Source organism: Myiozetetes cayanensis, unplaced genomic scaffold (assembly GCF_022539395.1).
Source record: "Myiozetetes cayanensis isolate MyiCay16 unplaced genomic scaffold, myiCay2020 scf26, whole genome shotgun sequence".
Classification (NCBI taxonomy): domain Eukaryota; kingdom Metazoa; phylum Chordata; class Aves; order Passeriformes; family Tyrannidae; genus Myiozetetes; species Myiozetetes cayanensis.
In genome coordinates, this window is record NW_026087477.1 from 4037822 (window position 1) to 4054387 (window position 16566).

General features: G+C 68.8%; 2 protein-coding genes across 2 annotated transcripts; one reads left to right on the forward strand and one right to left on the reverse strand.

Annotated features, from left to right (window-relative positions):
• Positions 1-394: 394 nt before the first annotated feature.
• APC2 (APC regulator of WNT signaling pathway 2) lies at positions 395-14901 on the forward strand. Its single transcript, XM_050320921.1, is given in 17 exon segments — positions 395-529; positions 4005-4163; positions 4270-4360; positions 4433-4601; positions 4671-4779; positions 4867-4980; positions 5200-5277; positions 6141-6221; positions 6303-6684; positions 6769-6864; positions 6999-7138; positions 7219-7296; positions 7387-7503; positions 7583-7797; positions 8029-8818; positions 8820-11397; positions 11400-14901. Coding segments are annotated over 16 exon segments (7254 nt in total). The 5' UTR covers positions 395-529; positions 4005-4022; the 3' UTR covers positions 13475-14901.
• LOC126643256 (granzyme M-like) lies at positions 14845-16513 on the reverse strand. The gene is made up of 5 exons (XM_050321514.1): positions 16447-16513; positions 16166-16325; positions 15942-16086; positions 15276-15530; positions 14845-15094 (listed from the first exon to the last, which is right to left on the reverse strand). Exons 1-5 carry the CDS (start codon positions 16511-16513, stop codon positions 14909-14911), a joined length of 813 nt encoding a protein of 270 aa, XP_050177471.1. The 3' UTR covers positions 14845-14908.
• Positions 16514-16566: the final 53 nt, after the last annotated feature.

Below are 16566 nucleotides of genomic sequence, written 5' to 3' on the forward strand. Positions count from 1 at the left end.
GGGGTCTCCAACCGTTTGTCCTTCAGGGAAGGTCCCCTGTCACTGGGTCCCTTCTGTGTGACCTTGAGGGTCCTTGTGCCGACCCCGGGGGGGTCCCAGGGGGGCGATGCCGGGGGATGTCGGGCTGGTCCCCAAGGACACGGGGGTGGCACCGGCCCGACCGGAGGGGCAGGTTCGGTCTGGGGGCAGTTCCCTCGGAGGGGGCAGGTTCGGTCGGGAGCAGCAGGTGCATCCACGGGGACGGGGCAGATCCCGGCGTTTTGGGGGAGGCAGGAAAAGGGGCGGATGGATGGGAATGGAGCCCTTCGCGGGGGTCCCGTGTCCCCCTGGCCGGCAGAGCCCGGGGGGGGCGCGGGGAGCCCCCGGTGCCGCCCTCTAACGGCGGCGGCGCCGCTGGAAAATCCCGAGCGGGAGCGGGGGGGCGGGGGCGGGATGCGGCTGCTCGGGGGCCGCGCCGGAGCCTCGCCCAGCTCCGCACCGCCCGCACCGCTCCGCACCGCCCGCACCGCTCCGCACCGCCGGGGATGAGGTACAGCCGCACTCGCCCCCGCGCCCCTCAGGCACCCCGACACCCCGAGGTCTCGGCGGCTCCGGGGCCGCTGCAGCCGCCGGGGACTGGGGGCTCTTGGGGGCTGCGCGGTTGGGGGCCGAGGGAGGGGGATCGAGGTTGGATGCGGTTGGGGGTTGGATGCGCTGACAGGGGGGCCCCGATGCGAGAACCCCCATCCCCGCTTTGGGGGTGCCCCCGGCCCTGGCTGCGCTGGACCGTGCGGCGGTGGCTGCTCCATCCCGCGGGATCGGGGGATTTTGGGGGACCCGGGGTCCAGGGGGGATCGGGGGTTCAGGGGGAAGAGAGGGGGTCGGGCAGAACGCATGTCCCGCATCCCGCGGGGACAAAGGCCGGACAATGCCGGGGCTCGGCGGGGGGAGCAGCACCGACCGTCCCCATCCTCATCTCCGTCCCCATCCCACCCTCATCCCCATCCTATCCCTGTTCCCATCCCATCCCCATCCCGCAGGCGAGGCTGGGGGATACCCGATGGGGGGGCAGCAGTTCTCCCCCCGCCGATGCGGGCTCGGCTCCCCGCGATGCTCCCCCGGCAGGGCCGGGCCGGGGCTTTGGGGCCGAGGCCCGGACCTGGAGCCCCAAAACCGCACCCACAACCGCACCCCAAACCCTTTCCACAAACCCGCACCCCAAATCCACCTCCCAAACCGGTCCCTCAAAAATCTCGGCTTCTAAAGCAGCACCTCGACCCCACCCGGGGCACCCCGAGGGTGCCAGTGCCGCGTCCCCGAGCAGGATGGGGGGAGGTGGGGGCTGCCCTGGGCACGTTCCTGTCCGCTGGTTCCCACGGGCGCCCTGGGGCGTGGGGGCGAGGGGGGGGCTGCAGGGGGTCGATGCCGCGCGTGGGGAGGGCGCAGGTCCCACGCGTCCCCCGTGTCCCTGTGTGTGCCCCGACCCGTGTGCGGGGCCTGTGCTCCCCGGGGGGGGTTTGCTGTGGCCGGGGGTCCCCGGGGCCGGGTCGATCAGCCCGAGCTGGTGACAACACGCTGTTTGTTTAACGTCCCCCGGGGGCTCCGGGAGCCGCAGCCGGTCGGGGGCTCAGATGTGGCTCTGGCGAGGCGGCTGCGCTCGGCTGGTGGCCACGGCCCCGTCCCCAGAGCTGCTGCCGAGCTGAGGGGTGGGGGCAGCTTGGGGGGCCAGTTGTGGGACCCTCCAGCCCTGTTCTGGCCGAGGTGGCCCCGTGTGGGGACAGGAGGGTGCAGGGATGGGCAGTGCAGAGGACAGTGCGGGGTGGGCACCGTGGGCAGTGTGGTTGGTGGTGGGCAGCACGGAGGATGGTGAGGTGGGGGGTGAGCAGCATGGAGGGTGGGGAGGTGGGGGTGGGCAGCTCAGAGGACGGTGGGGTGGGCAGTGGGCACGGTGGGCAGCACGGAGGGCGGTGGGGTGTGGTGGGCAGCGCAGATGCTGCTTCATCTGCTGCAGCAGCATCTGCCCTGCCAGGATCTTGCTGGATGGATCCAGTCCCTGCCTGTGGCCTGAGCCAGCCCTGGGGTTCCCTGAGCAGAGAGGGGCAGCCCTGGGGGCTGGAGGAGCTGGGTGCCCAGGGCCCCGAGCTATCGTGGCCCCCCAGGGTTGTGCCCACGACAGCCCATGGCCCTGCCTGGGAACCCCCATGGGGGGACACCAGGTCCTGTGGGACAGGTACCATCGTGGTGCTGGAGCACCGCAGCATCCCTGGCTTCCCCCATCCCGCAGCCCTGCCCCCCTTTCCCGCAGCCCTGGCCCCCCTTTCCCGCAGCCCTGGCCCCCCTTTCCCGTCGTGTCTCGAGCTCGGCGGATGAAGGTGCGGCCTCAGCCCCTCCCCGCAGGCTGCGGATCCCGGCGCTGCTGCGGCCCCTGCGCTCGGCCGGCCCTGCCGGGGACCAGCAGAGAGCTCAGACCTCCCCCCACCGTCATCCCCCGACTATCCCAACCCTGACCTGTGTCCCCCTGGAGCAGAGGAAACCCCCGGTTCCTATCACCCCCGGCAGGGCTGAACACCCCCTCCCCCTTTTCTGGGTGCTCGGGAAAAACCAGGAACCGCCTGTGCCCCCCTCGCCGTCACCATAGCAACGGCAGGCCCTGCTCGTCCCGCATCCCCCATCCCTTATCCCGCATCCAGCATCCCACCTCCCATATCCTGCATTCCATACCCCACACCCTGGCGCTGCATCCTGCATCCCTCTCCCTGCATCCTGCATCTCCTATTCCATACCCTGCCCTGATCCACCCCTCGTCCTTCCTCCCGCATTCCACACCCCGCAGCCCTCAACGCTCACCGTCCCCCCCACCCCCGTGTCCATCCCGGATCCCCACCCTTACCCCTCATCCCAGCCCCGACCCTTCCTCTGCCCCCACCCCGGCTCCCCCTCCAGGGGTTATTTCGTCTCCCGGGGGTATTTTCGGCATTTGGGGGGGGGATTTGGCACTGGGGGGGTCTTTGTCTCCCTCTGCAGAGCCACGTGGTGGGAGTGGGGGGGACAGAGACCCCACAGCAGGACCCACAGGGCAGGATGGATGTCCCCCACCAGTGTGGGGTGCAGGGACAAGGGAGCAGTTTGGGGGGGCCCGGGGTGGCTCCTGGGGGTGGGAAGGACATGGATGGGACCTTGGGGGGCTGTTGGGCCCCAGCCCTGCCTGGTGGGCCCTCTGTGCTGGAGAGGGGTGTGCTGGGACCCCCCAGAAAGGGCTCGTGGAGGCAGAGGGGTCACCGTGGGGTAGATTTGGGGGTGGCAGTGCCAGGAGGGCTGATCACTGCTGTCCCTGACCCTGCTGTGGGAGGGGGTGAGGACAGGGGAGCAGGGGGTGCAGTGGGGACAGGGGGACCCCCCGGCTGTGCTCCCCCCTCGAAGCCCACCCACCGCCCGCTCCCCCTGCACACACGTGGTGCTGACGAAGGCGCCGCGGGGCCATCGCCAACCCGACCCTCTGGGGGGGTGACGAGGGGTCCTCATCCCTGTCCCCCCCACCCCGTGTCGTGTGTCCCCCCCGGCAGGTGCGAGGGGGGTCGGTGGGCGCTGCGGCAAGAGGAGGTTTGGGGGGCTGGAGGTGCTGGGGGGCACAGAGGGGCCGGGGATGCCTGGGGGAAGCCGACCGGGGTGGGGGGACCGCGGGGGGGCCGGGGCTGCCCCCGGTGCGGGAGGGAGCGGAGCGGGAGGAGGTTGGGAGCGGGAGAAGACAAAAGCGAGACAAAGGGAGCGGAGAGCTGAGCTCTGCCGACGGTGGGAACCAGGCAGGGGCTGGCAGGGGCTGGGGATGGACCCCCACCCCGTGCCGGGGACACTCCTCTGGGGGGCTTTGGGGGGTCCAAGCTCTCCCAGCGCACTGAGGGGGAGGTTGTGGGCGGTGGGGTCCCCGTGCTGTGCTGTGGTCCCAGGCGGGTGGTGGGTGCTGGGGGGGCTGTGAGGGTGCTGGGGGAGCCCCTCGGGGTGCTGCCCACCCCCACATCCCCCCACAGGTACTGGAGGGGGTGAAGATGTCGGGCTCCATCGCCTCGTACGACCAGCTGGTGCGGCAGGTGGAGGCGCTGAAGAAGGAGAACAGCCACCTCCGGCGGGAGCTGGAGGACAACTCCAACCACCTCTCCAAGCTGGAGAATGAGACCTCGGACATGAAGGTGGGCACAGCCCCAGCGGGGGTGTGGACCCCGAGCTGGGGCTGCAGGGAGGGGTTTCCCTCCACATCCCCCCCACCCCTCCTCCACTGCTCCATCCCTGTTTTAGGAGGTCCTGAAGCATCTCCAGGGCAAGCTGGAGCAGGAGGCCCGAGTCATGGTGTCCTCGGGGCAAACTGAGGTGCTGGACCAGCTCAAAGGTGGGTGCCCAGGCGGGGTGGGGAGGGGGATCCCCACCAAGCCCACCCTGACACCGCTGTCCCCATGCCCAGCCCTGCAGATGGACATCACCAGCCTCTACAACCTCAAGTTTGCCCCGGAGGTGACGAGCGCTGGGCATGGCCCCGAGGAGAGTCCCCCGGCTCCCACATCCCACCGGGACGGCCCCGGGGACCTGGGCAGGGCCACCCTGCGGATGCTGGAGGAGCTGGACAGGGAGAGGTGACGGCCTGGGGGGTGCGGGGAGCTGGGGGTGCCTGGGGCTCTGCTGACAGGGTGTCCCCTCCCCAGGTGCTTCCTGCTGGGGGAGATTGAGAAGGAGGAGAAGGAGAAGGTCTGGTACTACGCGCAGCTGCAGAGCCTGGCCACGCGCCTGGATGAGCTGCCCCACGTGGAGACGGTGAGTGGGGACCACCAGCAGCCCCCCCCTGGCTCTGAGGCACGGCCAGGACCCTGCCCCCCTCACACCACCCCCTGTGCCCCCCAGTTCTCCATGCAGATGGATCTGATCCGGCAGCAGCTGCAGTTCGAGGCGCAGCACATCCGCTCGCTGATGGAGGAGCGTTTTGGGACGGCCGATGAGATGGTGCAGAGGGCACAGGTGGGGTCCTTCACCCCCCCACATCCCCTGTTCTGCCCCCTGGGGGCTCCCCCAGCCCTGATGGGCTCAGCCCTGGGCACCCTCACACCCAGCTCAGGGCACCCTACACCAGCTCCTTGCACCCTCACACCCAGCTCCTTGCACACTCTCACCCCTCCTGCCCAGCTCTTGGGGTCCCAGGGGGTCCCAGCCCTCGCTGATGCCCTCATGCACCCCCAGATCCGGGCATCCCGGCTGGAGCAGATCGACAAGGAGCTGATGGAGGCGCAGGACAAGGCGCAGCAGCCGGAGCCGCAGGTGCGGGGGGTGGCACAGGGGTGTCCCCGGTCCCCGTGGGCGAGGGAGCCGGGCAGGGTGGAGGAGGGGGCCAGCACAGCCCCCCCGCCGCCGTCCCCGCTCTGTCCCCGCCGGCACAGCCAGGGCTTTGTGTGGCTCGGGCACCGTGAAATGGGCAGTTGCCATGGAGACCAGAAGTAGGCCATGGCGCGCGGCGGGCGGGCGGCGCGGGGGCTCCCACGGCATCTGCCTCACACCGAGGCGCCAGGGCGGGCAGCCTGCCATCCTCCTCATCATCCTCATCCTCATCCTCATCCTCATCATCATCCTCATCCTCATCATTGTCATCCTCCTCCTCCTCATCATCATCATCCTCATCCCCATCATTGCAGCTGCCATCACCATGGCCCCACTGTCACCCACCATCATCATCATCATCATCATCATCTTCATGGGCTGCCATCACCACAGCCCCACTGTCACCCTGCCATTGTCCCACCATCCCCCACCTCCCCACCAGCACCCACAGCCCCCTGTGGCAACACCCGTGACCCCTCCATCACCCCCGTCCCTCCATCACCCCCAGACACCCCCACATCCTCATGGCCCCCCCATTGCCACTCCAATCTGTCAGCTCTGTGGGCTCAGCCTCCTCCCTGCTCACTCTCCCACGCTCCCCCTCTCCCGAGCCTGCTGTAGCAGCCCCCCATCCCAATCATCCCTGATTTTAGCTTAAAATACACCCCGGCATTGACGGAAGCGGCGGCTGGGAATCGCTGCGGGTTTAATGGCACCGGTGGGTGGTGGAAAAGTGGGGAGGGGATGGGCATGGGGGGGTGAGGGCAGCAAGATACACCCCCCCCCAACCGCTCCCTCCTCTGCAGCTCTGTGGGAAGGTGCCGGGCATGGAGGGGGACGGCAGCCTGGACCCCCCGACCCACCCCGAGGAGGGAGGCAACAGCAAGGTGAGGGGCAGGCACGCAGAGCCCGGGCGGGCTGGGCCGAGCCCGGGGGGCTCAGGGTAACCCCGTGTCCTGCCCCCGCAGGTGGAGGTGGTGTTCTGGCTGCTGTCCATGCTGGCCACGCGGGACAAGGAGGACATGTCCCGCACGCTGCTGGCCATGTCCAGCTCCCAGGAGAGCTGCCTGGCCATGCGCAAGTCGGGCTGCCTGCCCCTGCTCATCCAGATCCTGCACGACTCGGACGGGGAGCCGGGGCCCCCCGAGAGCCCCACGGGCGCCAAGGACGCGCGGATGAGAGCCAACGCCGCCCTGCACAACATCGTCTTCTCCCAGCCCGACGAGGGCCAGGCCAAGAAGGAGATGCGGGTGCTGCACGTGCTGGAGCAGATCCGCTCCTACTCGGAGACCTGCTGGGACTGGCTGCAGATGCAGAGCCGGGACGGGGGCCGGGGCCCCGAGGGCGCGGGTACGGGGGGAGCAGGGGGTGCCTGGTGGGGTGAGGGGGGATCGTGGGTGCCAACCCCCAGGACTGACCTCCCTTCCCCCGCAGTGCCCGTGCCCATCGAGCCCCAGATCTGCCAGGCCACCTGTGCCATCATGAAGCTCTCCTTCGACGAGGAGTATCGGCGGGCCATGAACGAGCTGGGTGAGCGTGGGGAGGGGTCTCCTTCCCCGTGCGCCACAGCCTGCCCTGCCCACCCCCTCCCCGGCGTCACAGTGCTGGGCAGGGGGTGCTGGGGGGGGTCAGGAATTCCAAACCACCCCTGTCCCGTCCCACAGGAGGGCTGCAGGCGGTGGCTGAGCTGCTGCAGGTGGACTACGAGATGCACAAGATGACGAACGACCCCCTGAACCTGGCGCTGCGGCGCTACGCGGGCATGGCCCTCACCAACCTCACCTTCGGCGACGTGGTCAACAAGGTGGGGGGCAGCGCTTTGGGGGGGGTTAGCGGGGTCAGGGGGTCACAGCATCACCCTCACCATCCTCATCCTCCTCACAGGCCACGCTGTGCTCCCGCCGGGGCTGCATGGAGGCCATCGTGGCCCAGCTGGGCTCCGACAGTGAGGAGTTGCACCAGGTGGGCGCTGGCCCTGTGAGGGGCTCCCTGGGCAGGGGAACAGGCAGGGGGACAGTCCCAACACCCACTCACCCCACTCTGCCCCTCCAGGTGGTCTCCAGCATCCTGAGGAACCTCTCCTGGCGTGCTGACATCAACAGCAAGAAGGTGCTGCGGGAGGTGGGCAGTGTCACGGGGCTGACACGGTGTGCCCTGCACGCTGGCAAGGTGAGCGCCAGGGTGGGTGGGAGGGGGCGTGGAGCCCCTGGACAGGGGCTGACAGGGGTGTGTGACCCCTCCTGGACAGGAATCCACCCTGAAGAGCGTCCTGAGTGCCCTGTGGAACCTGTCAGCACACAGCACGGAGAACAAGGCGGCCATCTGCGCCGTGGAGGGGGCCCTGGGCTTCCTGGTGAGCACTCTCACCTACAAGTGCCAGAGCAACTCCCTGGCCATCATCGAGAGCGGCGGTGGCATCCTCAGGAACGTCTCCAGCCTCGTGGCCACGCGGGAGGATTACAGGTGGGAATGCACCACGGAAGGGGACGAGGGACCCCAGGTACTGCGGACCCCAGGGTGGTGTTGGGGGATGCCATGGAATGCCGTGGGGGTGGGGGGCACTGCAGACCCCAGGGACAGCACTGGGGGATGTCACGGCTGGGTAGCGGATGAGGGCACCTTGAACCCCAGGAACGGCTGCAGGGAGAGAGTCAAGCACCCCCCTGACGGCTGGGGGTCCCCTCTGTCCCACAGGCAGGTGCTCCGGGACCACAACTGCCTGCAGACGCTGCTGCAGCACCTGCGCTCGCACAGCCTGACCATCGTCAGCAACGCCTGCGGGACCCTCTGGAACCTGTCCGCCCGCAGCCCCCGCGACCAGGAGCTGCTGTGGGACCTGGGGGCGGTCAGCATGCTCCGCAACCTCATCCACTCCAAGCACAAGATGATCGCCATGGGCAGCGCGGCCGCGCTGCGCAACCTGCTCACCAACCGGCCCCCCAAGTACAAGGACGCGGCCGTGGTGTCCCCGGGCTCCTGCATGCCCTCGCTCTACATGCGCAAGCAGAAGGCGCTGGAGGCCGAGCTGGACGCCAAGCACCTGGCCGAGACCTTCGACACCATGGAGAAGCAGAGCCTGAAGAGCCAGAGCGCGAAGAAGCCGCTGCGGCACATGGAGAGCCTGGTGAAGGACTACGCCTCCGACTCCGGCTGCTTCGACGATGACGAGGTGCCCAACGTGGCCACCGGTGTGGAGACGGCCAGCGCCTCCGTGCTCTCCATGTTCCTCAACTCCTCCTTCCTGCAGGGCCAGGCGCTGCCGCGGGCACTGGCACAGAGGCGCTGCCCGGAGCCGGAGAAGGACAGCAGCGGGAAGCCAGCGGAGCCCAAGAAGCTGCCGCTGCCGGAGGACGACGTCTCGCTGGCCGCCGAGAAGCTGGCCAACAAGATCTCCAGCACGGTGGCCAAGATCGACAAGCTGGTGGAGGACATCTCCACCATGCACAACTCCTCGGACGACAGCTTCAGCCTCAGCTCCGAGGACCACGGCCTGGACTGGCAGTACGGCCCCTGAGGAGGGGCACGAGGCGCGCGCCCAGTCCTGCTCGCCGTGCCGGCTCTCAGACGCCGGCGGCTTCGCCAAGCGGGAGAGCCTGAGCCGGGCGCACACCCTGCTGCGGCTGAAGACGGCCTACACCAGCCTGTCCACCGACAGCCTCAACAGCGGCAGCACCAGCGACGGCTACTGCACCAAGGAGCACATGAAGCCCTGCCCCAGGGCCGCCTTCCTCGACTACCGGGACGAGCTGCAGCGCTACCAGAAGAGGCCGAGCCGGCTCGACCTCAAGAGCATCCTGGGCGGCAAACCCGAGCGGGCTGAGCTTCCCGCCCGGGACCCAGCTGAGCCAGACAAACCAGAGCAGCGAGACCTGCCCGAACGGGCCAAGAAGACGGTGACTTTCCCCAGCCCCAAGGCGCCAGAGAAGGAGAAGGAGACAGAGTGGAAGAAGGAGGTGGGCAGCAAACAGCCCCCCGACCCCCACATCCACACCATCAAACTCTCCCCGTCCTACCAGCACGTGCCCCTGCTCGAGAGCCTAGCCAAGAGTGGAGCAGCCACCAGCCACCAGCCCTCCCTGCTGGGCAGGAAGCAAGCCTGGCTCCCCCCAGCCCTGCTGCAGACGGCCGAGACCCTGAGCAAGATCCCGGAGAAGCTGCCGGCACAGCCACCGGCCGCAGCAGAGCAGGAGTCGGTGCAGAAGTACTCGGTGGAGGACACCCCAATCTGCTTCTCCCGGTGCAGCTCCCTCTCCTCCCTCTCCTCGGCAGACAACGTGCTGGATGGGCAGAGCCACAGTGAGAACGACCTGGACAGTGACTCCTCCCTGGAGATCCTGGAGATGGAGGAAGGGGACGTGGAAGGGGACGATGGGAGGCAGGAGAAGGAGAAGGAGAAGGCGGTGGATCCAGGTCCCACCACGCCGGTGGGGATTTCCCAGCCCATCACCATCCCCTTCCCGAAGCGGGACAAGGTTTTCCTGCGGGAGGCATCACCCTCACGCCAGGACGACCTGACGCCCTCGAGCTCCTCGGAGAATTACATCCAGGAGACTCCTCTGGTGATGAGCCGCTGCAGCTCCGTCAGCTCCCTGGGCAGCTTCGAGAGCCCCTCCATCGCCAGCTCCATCCAGAGTGACCCGTGCAGCGAGATGATCAGCGGCACCATCAGCCCCAGCGAGCTCCCCGACAGCCCTGGGCAGACCATGCCTCCCAGCCGCAGCAAGACCCCCCTCTTCGAGCTGGGCTGCCAGCCCGAGAAGGAGACCAGCCAGTTCAACATCCAGTGGGAGAACAACGTCAAGAAGTTCATGGAGATCACAGACTTCAAGGAGCGCTTCCAGCTGCCCCAGGACCTGGACTCCATGGTCTACTTCACGGTGGAGAAACCCAACGAGAACTTCTCGTGCGCCTCCAGCCTGAGCGCCCTGCCCCTCCACGAGCACTACGTCCAGAAGGACGTGGAGCTCAAGCTGATTCCCACCTTCCCAGAGAAGAACAGCCTGAATTTCGCGGCTCACGAGAAGCGGGAGGAGCGGCGGGAGGAGCGGTACCTGGAGGGCCGGCGCCGGGCCGACCGCCCCGAGCCCCCCGACGACGACGACATCGAGATCCTGAAGGAGTGCATCAGCTCGGCCATGCCCTCCCGGTTCCGCAAGGTCAAGACCTCGCTGCTGTCCGGCCAGGTCCTGCACCCCCAGACCAAGAAGCCGATGCACGTCCCCGTTTACATGCTGGTGCCAGCCCACGCGCACCCCGGTGTCCCCAGGCACCTGAGAGCCACCGCCCACGACCTCCTCAAGGACGACGACTCCTTCACCGACTCAGCTGATGGGACCCCCGGTAACTTCTCCAGCGCCGCCTCGCTGAGCGATGAGACCCTGCGCTACCCGGCGGGCGAGGAGGCCGAGCACCCCCTGCCCGAGGGGCGCCGCGAGGGCCGCACCATCCCGGCCAGGAGAGCCGCCTCCGGCAGCTCTGCACCCGCCAGGATCAGCTCTGCCCCCAAGGGCAAAGCGGGGCCAGGCCGCGGCCAAGGCGGGGAGGGGAAGCGGGGTCAGACCCCCCCAAAGAGCTCAGCCAGCCTGGAGCTGGGGGTGGGCAGGGCCAGCGGTGCCCCCGGGAGGAAGGACGATCCCCAGGAGGACGGGGTGGTCTTCCAGTCGCTGTGCCACACCACGCCGACGGAGGAAGCCGTCTACTGCTTCTACGATCCAGAGCTGGACCAGCTGCCCGAGGCGGGCAGGGACAGGTCCAGTAGCAGAGCCCAGCCTGGCCGGGCACCCCAGAGGGAGCGCTCAGGTGGCTCCATCCCCCGCAGGGACCCCGAGCCCGGTCCCCGTCCAGCAAAGGTGAAGCCGCAGAACAACCTCATCGCTGACGAGACTCCGCCGTGCTACTCCCTCAGCTCCTCCATGAGCTCCCTGAGCGACGCCAACCTCTCGGACGGTGAGGAGCGGGGCCAGCCCTGCGGCAAAGCCACCTGGCCGCGGTCGGCCGCGGTGGGGCAGGCGCAGGGGGGCTCCCCCAGCTCCCCCAGCCTCAACTCGGAGGATGACCTGCTGCAAAGTGCATCGGCTCGGCCATGCCCAAGCGCCGGCGGCCCACGGTTCGCCGCAGGGGGCTGGAGCGCAAGCAGAAGCCGGCGGGTACCGGCGGGAGGGAGCGGAAAGCCGAGGTCAGGCATCACCCCGACGAGGACGCCGGCTCCGACCGGGCCTCCGACCTGGACAGTGTGGAGTGGCAGGCCATCCAGGAGGGAGCCAACTCCATTGTCACCTGGCTGCACCAGGCTGCTGCCTCCCTGTCGCGGGAGCCTTCCTCCGAGTCCGACTCCATCCTCTCCTTCATGTCGGGGCTCTCGGTGGGCTCCACGCTGCAGCTCTCCCTGGGCAGGCAGGAGAAGCAGCGGCCCGGCAGCGCGTCTGGCCGGGACACGGCGAGGAGGGAGCACAGCAAGGGCCGCCCAGAGCGGAAGGACACGGCGGGTGCCCGTCCCGCCGGCCGTGCCGGTGCCAGAGCGGAGCGGAGCCCAGCACCCACCAAACCGGTGCCCAACCTGCCCGTGGTCTTCCGAGGCAGGACCGTCATCTACATGCCCAGCCTGGCCAAGGACGCCCCCAGCCCACGGGCCACCCCTAAGAAGACCCCGGTGGCCAAGCCCGAGGTGCCGCCAGCCAAGAACCTCTCCCTGAGCCAGCAGCGCTCGCGGAGCCTGCACCGGCTGGGCAAGGCTCCCGAAACCGGGGATCTGGCACTGCCCAAGAGGAGCACGACACCGCCCGCCCGCATGGGGAAGGGCCCACCTTCCTCGGGCTCCTCCCGCACTTCCACCCCCTCCCAGCACGGCCCCAAGAAGCTGCCATCGCCCTCCCAGCTCACCAAGCCAGGCACCCCAGCCACGGGCAAGACAGGGGGCTCGTCCTCCCCGCCAGGACCCCCGGCCAAGGCCCCGGCCCCCAAATCCCCAGCCCCCAAGCAGTCCAAGACGCAGAAGTCGCCCGTGCGCATCCCCTTCATGCAGAAGCCCAGCAGGAAGGTGCTGCCGGGCCGGGGGGCCATGCCGGTGCTGGAGGAGCAGGTGGACGGCTCCAAGGCTCGGGCCGGGGGCCCGGGGGGCAGCCGGCTCAACCTGGTGCGGATGTCATCCGCCCGCTCCAGCGGGAGCGACTCGGACCGCTCCGGCTTCCTGCGCCAGCTCACCTTCATCAAGGAATCCTCCAGCCTGCTGCTGCGGCACCGCTCCGAGCTGGCCCCGCCAGCCCCCGCGGCCTCGCTGCCTCGCCGGGGGTCCCCTCAGCGCAGCCGTGCCGCCCTCCCGGCCGTGTTCCTCTGCTCCTCCCGCTGCGACGAGCTCAAGGCGGCCAAGCCGGCGGCCCCCGGCCCTCGGCCCCTCGCCCCCAGAGCCCAGCCCGGCGCCAAGACCAGCGCCGGGGTGAAGCCGCCGCGCAGGACCAGCTCCGAGAGCCCGTCCCGGCTGCCGGTGAAGACCAGCGTCCCCGCGGCCGAGCCCTTCAAGCGATACTCGTCCTCGCCCAACATCAGCGTGGCGCGGCGGGCGGGCAGCCCGTCCTCCTCCTCCTCCGTGCGCTCCGAGGCACCCGCGCGGCGCCGGCAGCCCGAGGCAGCTCCCGGGGGGCAGCCGGGGAAGCCGCCGGTGGTGGTGATGAAGGGCACGTGGCGGAGGATCCGGGACGAAGACATCCCGCACATCCTCAAGAGCACGCTGCCCTCCTCCGCCCTGCCGCTGGCGGGCTCTGGAGAGGACGAGCCCCCCGGCGCCCCCGGCCCCAGGAAGACCAGCGACGCCGTGGTGCAGACCGAGGACTTCGCCGCCTCCAAGACCAACTCCAGCACTTCTCCCACGCTGGAGACCCGCGAGGGACCCCCGCATCCCCGTGTCACCGGCGATGGTGAAGCCCCCGCGCCCGCCAAGGCTGCCCTGCCCATCTCCTTCGGCCACGAGGCGCCCGCCGGGACCTTCCCCGCCAGCCGACACGGCTCCCCCAGCAAAGCCGCCCGTGTCACCCCCTTCAACTACGTCCCCAGCCCCATGGCGGTGACGGCCGTGGCCGACAAGGCAGTGGAGAAAATCCAGGCTTGAGCAGCTGCCACGGATGAGGCCCCAGTGAGGGTCCTGTGACACCCCCAGCCACGGGAGCTGAGCAGAACTGTGCTGGGGACACACACACAATGATTTGGGACAGCTGGGGACCAGTGAGTCACCCCAAACTGCTGCTGGCCCCACTGGGTTCTTGCTGTGCTGGAGCATCACAATTCCCAGTGCCAAGGACTGGACTTGGCTGAGGACACACTTGGGGCTGACACCCCAACCTGGGGTGAGTCTCATGGACCATCTCCTGCTGATGGACAACCCAAGATGAGGGGGGATCGTGTCCCCAGGTCCCCCCCATCTCCCTCACCCACCGCGGGCAGGGTCTGAACCAGGGTCTGATCCCACACGCGGGGAAACCGGCACGGCACAGCCTGGCACAGGGACACCCCCATGTGCTCCAGCTCCTCTGGCACCAACACCGGCTGTGCCAGCAGTCACAGTTCATTTATTGATGGGAGGAAGGGGATGCAGGGGACAAGCTTTGCAGGGGTGATGGGGCCCAGGACCCCCCTTTGTGCTGCTGGAGGGACCAGCAGTCGAGGTCCCTGCACTGGTCCAAGGTGGCAGAGGGTGAAAATGGTGCAGGGGGAGCCAGGCAGGGGTTCACAGGGCATGTCTGGGGTCCCGATGGGCTCATCCTGGGGGGCTTTTTGCAGGGTGGTGTCACCAGGCTGGGGAGCTGCCCTGGGAGGGGACAGGGTGCTGAGCTGGCACTCAACCAACCCCCAGGGAAGGGTCTGGAGTACCTCATCTCCATCTGCAGTTCCCCAGCTTCTCATCCCCAGGGTGGAAGATCCCTATCCCAGCTCGCAGCCAGGATCCTGGTGTGTCCTTGTGGATGTGGACACGAATCCATCCAGGACTGGATTACGCCCACGGGGGGCTCCCAGCCCCGAAAGCCTGGGGACACCCCACTCCTGCTGCCAGCTGGCCCCAGGGGCCAAGACTGGGGTGTGATGGAACTGCCTCGGCCCCTGGGAGTGGGGTGGGCTGTAGAAGGACCCCCTAATCCAGGTGCTCCCTGACCCCTTGGGTATCTCCCGGTCGTCCCACCATCACCACCTGCTTTAGACAGGGTGACCTATGTGTCCCCCCATACCAGTGCCACGGGGGCTGCAGGGACAGTGCACCAGGGTCGTGGGGACATCCTGGAGACCCCTGCTCTGGCATGGGGCCAGCACAGGTGACCTGGAGCCGAGGGTGAAGAGAAGGGGGAAAAATCCCAGGGGCAGCACGTGTCCCACCTCCCGAGTGCTGTAACGGAGCACAGGGTGGCAGCAGGGCCAGCATTGCCCCCCTGGGCCCAAGCCCGCCCTCAGCCCCTCTGTCCCCAGACAATCCCGCTGGGCTGTGCCGTGCTCCGTTCCCCCAGCACTGTATCTATGTACTAAGGATGTTATTTTACCGGACTCTGGACAGTATTCCCATTAAAAGCCAACCTGTGTAAATAGGAAGGGGTGCTCAGTCTCTTGCGGGCTGGGGGGACTTGCAGCCCCTCCGCAGGGTTTTCAGGATCCACTTCTTGTACTTCGCGGTCGAGGTGGCGACCGGCGGCTTGAACGGGTCAGTGACATCTGGGCCGCTGAAGGACATCACCCCGGCCACCGCCGCCCGCTCCCCGCACACCAGCGGGCCCCCCGAGTCACCCTGGGGGAGGGGGTGACACCAGGGAATGCACCCTGACCAGGGGGGGACCCCCACCACGGCTGGGGGGACATCTCGCCTCTATGCTCAGGGTGAGAGTCCCCCCCAGGGCCCCCCACCCACCACGGGAATGGTGGCTCGGGGTGGGCAGAGCTTTGTAACCCCCAGACCCCCAAATGCTCACCTTGGCGGGGGCTGAGCCCCGGGGCTGTCCCTGGAAGCAGATCATGGTGGGGGCGATGCCGCCGTCCCAGAAGCGGCTGTTGTTGCACATCCGTGGGTCCATCACCTTCACCTCCAGCTCCTGCAGGGTGGGCGAGATCCCCCCGCGCCCGCGGACCCCCCAGCCCGCCAGGCTGCACGTGGCCCCCGCCGCTGGCCCCCGCCTCGACAGCCTGATGAGCTGCCGCGTCCGGCCCAGCGTCACCGTCCCCTCCAGCTGCGGGGGGGACAGTGTCAGACACACCCCCACACAGCTGGGGGGCCCGCAGGGAGCACCCCAACACTGCAGGTGCAGGGGGAGCACCCCAATGCTGCAGGTGAGGGGCCAAGGGGGGCACCCCAGTGCTGCAGTGGTTGGGGTGGGGCTGAGGAAGAGCACCCCAACAGCACAGGTGGGTGGTTGAGGGGCAGCACCGAGCCGATGCAGCGCCCATGGGAGCAGGGAGATGTGATGGAGGTGTGAAACCTCCGGGGGGTGAGAAAAGGAAATGTCACCGAGCCTCCCGCCCCGGCTGCGAGCGCAGCTGCAGCGACATGGTGAGAACCCCCTGGTGCCTCCCCAGCAGTGTTTCCCAGCACCGACCCTCCTGCTCCTCCTGCCCCCCAGCAGACCCCTCCCGAGCCCCACCTGCAGCAGGAGCAGGTCGTTCTCCATCGTCCCTCGGTCGTAGCCGGGGTGGGGACAGGCCGCCCGGATGGGGAAGGTCTGAGTGGCCGCCCCACGGTCCCGCAGGCTGTGCAGCCCCAACACCACTCTCCCGTTGGCCTTTGTCCTGCCCCACACCAGGACCCCCTGTCAGCCCGGTGCTGCTCACTGGGAGCCCCCCGAGCCCCCCGTGGCCCCGGACTCACCCCTGGGCCAGGCAGTGGGCGGCTGTCAGGACCCAGCGTGGGTGCAGCAGCGCTGCCCCGCAGGCGTGGACCCCCCCAAACTGCAGGGATGCCATGTAGGGCCGGGAGTGGGGTTTGGCCTCACGTCCCCCAATGATCCATGGCTGGAGCCAGGCCCACGCTGTGAGGAGAGGAGATCCTGTCCTGGCCCCCAACCAGCACCTGCCACCACCCCGGCCAGTGATGCTGAGACCCCGTTGGGCACCCCAGACCCAGCCCGGACCCATCACCCCGGTGCTCACCCGAAGGCAGGGGTGGCAGCAGCAGCAGCAGCAGCAGCATTGGCCCCAGGCAGCCCCTCACCCCCATTCCTGCCTGCTCCATGTCCTGGTGTGGTGTCAGAGGAGCCCCATGTCCCATGT